This window comes from Brassica oleracea, unplaced genomic scaffold, assembly GCF_000695525.1.
Source record: "Brassica oleracea var. oleracea cultivar TO1000 unplaced genomic scaffold, BOL UnpScaffold00890, whole genome shotgun sequence".
Taxonomy (NCBI): Eukaryota; Viridiplantae; Streptophyta; class Magnoliopsida; order Brassicales; family Brassicaceae; genus Brassica; species Brassica oleracea.
In genome coordinates, this window is record NW_013617504.1 from 45,618 (window position 1) to 53,032 (window position 7,415).

The 7,415-nt window shown below is 32.6% G+C and overlaps 1 protein-coding gene across 1 annotated transcript; it reads right to left on the reverse strand.

Annotated features, from left to right (window-relative positions):
- Positions 1–54: 54 nt before the first annotated feature.
- LOC106320351 lies at positions 55–1,294 on the reverse strand. The gene is made up of 2 exons (XM_013758705.1): positions 806–1,294; positions 55–690 (listed from the first exon to the last, which is right to left on the reverse strand). Exons 1-2 carry the CDS (start codon positions 1,292–1,294, stop codon positions 55–57), a joined length of 1,125 nt encoding a protein of 374 aa, XP_013614159.1.
- Between the last annotated feature and the right edge of the window lie 6,121 nt (positions 1,295–7,415).

The following is a 7,415-nucleotide window of genomic DNA, read 5'->3' on the forward strand; positions in this document are numbered from 1 at the left end:
ATCAATCACTGGAGCGACACTACCCACATACGCAGGAAACGTTGCATTCTTCGTTTACTCTTCAGCTACCAATGAATCAAATTTTATCTTGGCTACGATGGCTGCTGCTATTGCATGTTGACAAGGAATTTCGAGGAGTTGAAACTCAAAACAACTACAAAAACGTTTGGAAATGTCGACGTGGAATGAATACCCTTCCTTGTTCCGTACTTCATACTCCAAGCGTTTTATCTTCTTCACTTCAAAACCTGCCGAAGACTCGAAATTAACAGCGAGAATTTCCATTACTTTCGGTGTGAATTTGTCTAAATTTGCTGAGATTGTTGAACCCCTAGCAGAAAACCAAGACATTAGCTTTGCTCTGATAAATTCTACAAGAGCCAATATAGGGTATTCTCTGGCTTCACGAAGCACTGCATTCCATGATTCCGAAACTTTACTTGTCATAATATTGTAACGACGTCCGGGGAAATGGGAACGCGCCCAATGCTCAAATCCAATTCCAATTAGATAATCTGCACAAGAGGCATTGACACGTTTTATCTCATTGAAAATCTTGTAGAAGTCAGCCAACCTATATGTCCTTCCAGCCTTTGCAACCAAGAATCCTAGATTCTTATCCTTGTAATAAGTCCTGATATTTCTCTTTAAATGAAGAATGCATGCACAGTGTCTCGCTTCAGGATAAACCTGTTACAATTATCCGGATTAACATTAGGTTGCCGGATATAAAGATATTATCCTTAATCATTGAAACGTTCTGGATATAACAACAATTACGCAATATTGTTAAGCCTTTACTTACCCTGGTCAATCCGTAATAGATGGATGCAAGTCTATCAGATACAAACACTATATCGTTTGAATTTGGAACAAATGCTTGTAACTTTTTGAAGAACCACTCCCACGAGTTATCGCTTTCTCTGTTGACGATAGCAATGGCTAGTGGAAACACTTGGTAATTGCCGTCTTGGGCAGAAGCAGTTAGAAGACACCCAGCATATTTTCCTCTCAAATGGGTTCCATCGACAACTACAACTTTTCTCATGTATTCAAATCCCATAGTAGAAGCACCCATAGCTAGAAACAAGTATTTAAACCTGTTTCCTATATTGTCCTTGTATTCAGTTTCTATCTCGGCTAAGGTTCCAGGGTTTGCTTGTGCTAGTTTACGGAGGTAATCAGGAAGTAGATTGTAAGAGCCTCTTGAGTTTCCTTTGGCATATTCCAAAGCAATTTCCCTTGAACGCCAAGCCTTCCAGTAAGATATACGGACATCGTGGTCTCCTTGCATGACTTAACGTATCTCTCCTGGCTTTGGACCACTGCCACTGCCATTGAAATGAGCTTTCATTATCTCTCCAACAACATGATGTGTAACTTGAGACTGATAACCGGATCTATCATCCACAGAGCAGGTGTGTATGGGATCGAGTTTTCTTATCTCGTAGACGTCCGAGTCTTTTAACTTTGTGGCGTATACCCTCCACTGACAGTTGGAGCTAAAACATCTTAAAACCATTCCATTTGGTGCTGATCTGATGTTAAGAAACCGGAACTTCTTATTAATTGCATATAATGCCATATGCAATTTAAATTCATTCCGGTTTGTAAATACCATTCCAACATAGAGTTCGTTGTGCTGGTTTGTTGTGACTCCTACATTAATTAGAACGTTCAGATATTAGGGAATTAATATTGCAAAGCTCAAAATGTAAACTAATATATGTTACACTGAGGATTAGATTAAACATATCTGTTGATATTAAACATTAACAAAAATTATTAAACATATCAGTTGACGTTTACACATTACCAAAGATTAAACCTGATCATCCTTTTACAAACCAAAACAAAATAAACATCCCCGACACACGATAAACTTAGCCAAAACCATACTTCCTTCCCCGAAACCATGAGAAAACTTAAAACATAGCAATAGGTAACCTAGAACACACCACTGTCCATGGAGTCCTCTGATGAAGAATCATCAAGATTGATCACCAGATTGTCATCTGCATTAGCCGGATTTGGAATAAGCCCCACGGTTGCGGAGATGGACAGGGAATTATTAGTTGCGGGAATAAGGTCGACACTTGCGGAGTTCTGAGGCATAGTTTGGCCATCGGAGATAACGAGACCATTGTCAAGAACGCCTATATCATAAAATAGGTGATACATCGAAATATTATTTCTTATTTGAATAAATACAAATGACAATAATACATACCTTCTGAAACAACTGGATTATCATATATGGGTTGGGTTTTCGAAAGATTGGCTGAAACATTTTCCCAACTAGGAACGACATTGTTTACTTCGTTGAGATCAGGAGTCGAGACGGTCGACGAGTTGGCATGATCAACGTTGGTAGTGCCATTTTGTTGGAACTGCGTAATATTTTGAGACATGGGAATATCGAGATCCATCTCGTCGGAATGTTCTTCGTCCTTTACATCGTTTTCATTTTCTGATGCAATAACTCCTTCCCAAAAACTAATGCCATCAAAAACTAGACGGTAACTTGGCCCGAGAACAACCAAATCTTCATCCACAGCAAATTGGACGGGAATCCCTTCATAGTATTCCATTGGTGAATCTACCAAACAATTCAAAATATGTCATCTATAGCCGGAAAATATAAAGGAAAATCGGAAATAGAAAACATAAATTATATCTTACCGTTAGAAACGTTGGGTTGAGGAATGTACTCGGAGTCTAATGCAACATCTGGTGATTTAAATCAATGAAAGATATGGTTAGATCATAGTTATTAAATGTAATCAACATTTATTATAATAATATGTGAGATGACAAACTAATTAACATTTCGACATCTTGCTATAGTTTTGTATATTTATATCTTGAAGTAATAAATTATATTTTATACTAACCGTTTATCTCGTCTGAAATGATGAGTCTATTTGTTGGGAAAGGAGATTCTTGATTTGACGATGAACCTATATAAGAAAATCCATAATTAGAATGTTTATAGTGATATATAAACAAGTATTTTTATTACCTGTGTTAAACACGGTTATAGAGAGTTTGTTTGTTCCTAATGGTTCGGTTCCGTCGCTGTCGGAGTCAGTATCATCTTTGACAATTATTTTGTTGCCATGAACAAGTTGGTAACATTGTTGATTCTCCAAATCCAGTTTAGCTTTTTCCATTTCGAGGTGAACCCTATGAATAACCATCATCTCTTGGTCATTGAAGTATTCCTCTAGCACCGCTTTGCTTGCAACCACTGCCTCTCCTAAAAAGCCTAAAACAATTGCAAATAATTTGAATATTTTAACAAAATAAGTGATGAAATTAAACGCGATGTATGTACAAATTAGATTCTCTTATTATTATAACACAACACCAAATTTAGAAGAAACAAAAAGAGAAATATTGCGAAAATACGGTTTACCTTCGAAAGACGGATCCTCGTTTCCGTTTCCGAATTTATAAGAAGAGGACCCAATATTAAAGTCAGATCGGCAAAAGAACTGATAACGCGCAACATCTTCGGCTCCGATAGTTACGCAAAGAGTGAGATCGGCGAACCAAGCTCTCAGAGCAATCATGACTTGAACATCAGGTGTTTCGAGTATTGTTATCGGAGGAGTGTTGTTATCATCGGGAATAAGCATCCATTCGGGAAGCCTATAAGTCATCGAAATTGGTGTTTCGATTGCGAGATTGTATAGGCTTCGGACAATTCGTTCAAGCGAATTGAAGGTTTCGGACGTTCGCACGATAGCTGGAAAACCAAGATCGTTTGTCTTCCTTTCAAAGCTCCACTCTCCATTTTGATGAAGATTCCAAGCCCCGTGAATGACCCTCAGAACTTGTCTAGAGTTCATCTGCAGAACAAATTAAAGAGAACATTGGTAAATGATCAAACCCTAAAACAATAACCCATATTAACGACAAACGAATTTTGATCCGTTAAATAAACGACTTCAAATTTTTTTTAAGGAATCATAGATGTAGATATATATAGAAAATAATAAAACGATCCATAAATGTGGTCCTACCGACCGTTTGTCGGTGTTTTGTAGCCCTAATAGATTGAAAAGTAAAGACGAACCTTTTCCGTGATGTTTGGTACAAACCGGATAGATCCGATATTGTTCTTGCCTCATCTGTATTGCCGGATGCTTCTATATATAGCAAAATGTCTTGGTGTGCAAAATATATTTCCGAATTAAATGTATAAATATGCAAAAACTATATGTCTCATCGCCATTAATGTTTAGCCGGCTACGACTTGCAATTGTAGATATCATGATGCCAGACGTAAGCAGACAAGCCGAATCTGTCTCACTCTGCCCCGTAAAATTCCTGTAATTTCTGACATTTCACGCTCCTCCAATTGCATATTCTACAGCCGCTCAGGAGAAGATCGACATTTCACATGTCTCAGTTATCCGTTTGCTTAATTTTGAAGTTTTAGTTAGTTTCCTAATAACCAGATTCTTCGTGTATATTGATCATAATTTCTCTTTTTCTAAATGTTATAAGTTTGTAAATTTGTATGTTTTGAGTTTTTAATGGTAAATTCGTATTGATTATTTTTTATATCATTCTTTTATGTTATCCCCCACGCGAATTTATTGTTGGTTGTCCTTATAATATTTTATTAAAAATATTAACTAACTTATTTGACACATTTTCTTAAACTCTTTATTTTTTATCTAACTTGTAAACATTGTTCTCTAAATATTTTATTTAACATAATTCAACAGGGAGCATCAAAATTTATGTGTTATATGAGGTAAATCAGACTAATGATTATAAGAATTCATCATTTATTTGCTTTAATAACAATATTTTTTAAAAATCTTGTTGATCACATCATGTTAGATTTATTTCCGTATAGCTTATTTGTTTATTTTCTCTGAAGATTTTGACTGTAACTGATTAAAAGAATATTTGTACAAATATAAAATAATAGTATTGATTAATATTTAAAATTTTACTGGATAAATAAATTCGTTACTTTTTTATTGATTAAAAATAATTTGAAACTCATAAATAAATTATGGATTGTGACTCTCTCTCTCTCTCTCTCTCTCTCTCTCTCTGTTTTCTTACTTAACATCTTTCAAAGAGAGCGAATGTAAATTTCAAAAAAAAAATTATACTGGAATTATTCTCTACTCTATCCGATTTTTTGGTGTGATACATTTTTCGTCTATTGGATTGTGTCTTCGTCTTTGTATGTTTACTTTCCGTCGCGGATATTTTACATTTTTCTTTGTACTATTTCTCATTCACTGTTATTGTTCGAGGTCCGTTTGATATCCAAAAAATGCTCATCAACAGTCGGACAAGTGGGAAATGTTGGGGTAAATTCACTTCAAATCTTATTTTCTTGACGTGTTCCTTGTTCATGAAGATTATGTTTGGTTTTTCAATTTGGATATTGGTAAGGAAAACACATTTGATATTGATTTATAATTTATTTTGAAAATACACTTTTTCAAATTTTATTTTGAAGAGTATATCTTTATTCTGTGTTCTTGGAAGGAAAAATATTGTATCTTTATATTTTATATTATTTTGGTTATTTTGAAGAGTATATATGAATCAATTTATTTTAATGATTTATTTATTAGTTTACCTTATTTGATGTTGAATTCATTTTGTATTATCAATTTTATAAGTTTGAACATTTTAAAAATAGTAAACTATAATTATGTTTTTTTATATTTTGATTGTTTTTGTCTAATCCTATGTGTATACTCTCAATGACCTATAGCCTTATATATAGTATATGTTATTTTTGAATATTTTCAATAGTATATAGCCTAAACTTTGACGACCATGAGTTAAATTCTTATAATTGTTTGAATGTCTTGTATTCTTAATATTAATTCTTATTTTGTATTTTATTTTAATGTTACGATTTGAGAAATACTATATATTACGTAAATTTATTTATAAAGTTTTACTTTGACCTTGTTTGATATTGGTTTCTATTTTATTTTAAATGATTTTATGGAATTTTTTAAATCCAATTCAAAATATAATGAATTGTTTCTCACTGATTTATAGTCTGAGCTTATATATAATGTATGTTATTTATGAATAGTTTCAATAGCATATAGCCTAAATTTTTAAAATCATGAGTTAAATTTATAGTTATAATTGTTTGAATTACTGCATTTTAAAATTTATTACTATTTTTAGTTAATTTACGTTAAATTTTAAAATTATAATATATACATATATATATATATATATATATATATATTAAGTTAATATATGTATAATGTTTTTACTTTTGTTAGTTTGCCTTATTCGATATTGATTTCTATTTATTATGAAATAAGCAGTTTTTTGGAAACATTGACATATTTAAAAATAACAAATTAAAATTCTTATTTGTCATATTGGTGGTTTAAAATCCTACGTGGACGTCGTCAATGGCTTATAGCCTCAACTTTTATATAGTATAGATTATGTTATTACCATGATCGATTATATTATTATTTTAATTTTATACATTCAAAAGTGGATTATTTTCACGGTAGACTTTTGAAATTTATTTGATATATTATTTTTCAAGTATAGAAATTATAAGTTTCCAATCAAATCTTATTTATATACTAGTGGTTTGCCCGCCCGGAGCGGCTGTCCTTCGTTGTAATTTGGGTTTTTTTTATGTAGCATATCTTGATTGGTGGATGGTATTTCGAAAGTTTTAGTTATATGTTAGATGATAAAGCAATATCTGGATTCATGGTGTTGCTAGTGGTTTTATGGTTTAAGTAGTGTAGGTAGATAGTAAGAAACCTGTGAATTGTATAAAATCGTCCGGCATTTGTAGTTTAATATTAGGAAGTAATCTTAATCTTTTTGTGTGTCATGTATTGTTTGTCTTTATTGATGTTATTTTTTATATAATAAAATAATCATGTGAAAGGAAAATATTTCTTGATGAGGATAAATTATTAATTATTTTGTCTGAAAATAAAAAACCAAAGTAGAAAATACTACACAAATAAAATTGGAAATTAAAACATGATATTCCATGTTATTAATAATATTGAGGGTTGAATCATAGATTACTTTCCCTACATATTGAGCAGTTGTTGTTTGTACAAAGCCATTGATCAATGCATGTAAAATGAAAATTATGACCGCAAGTAAGAGAGCAAAGTTTATTTCCATAGTTGTAATTTCTGAAGAATATAGTGCATATGTCGTTTTCTTCTGTAGTTGGAGGCCTAATTGTTTCCTCTAGATCTGTGATGATAAGATTGACGTCAAGTCTTGCAGTCGCATTTTGGTTGTAGTCCTAGATGGTAAGAGTAACTTGGAGATCATTAATTATAGTATTGTGGCTGTTTTCTTCTTCTGTAGTTGGAGGGGCCTATTTGTTTCCCCTAGATCTGTGATGATAAGATCGACGTCAA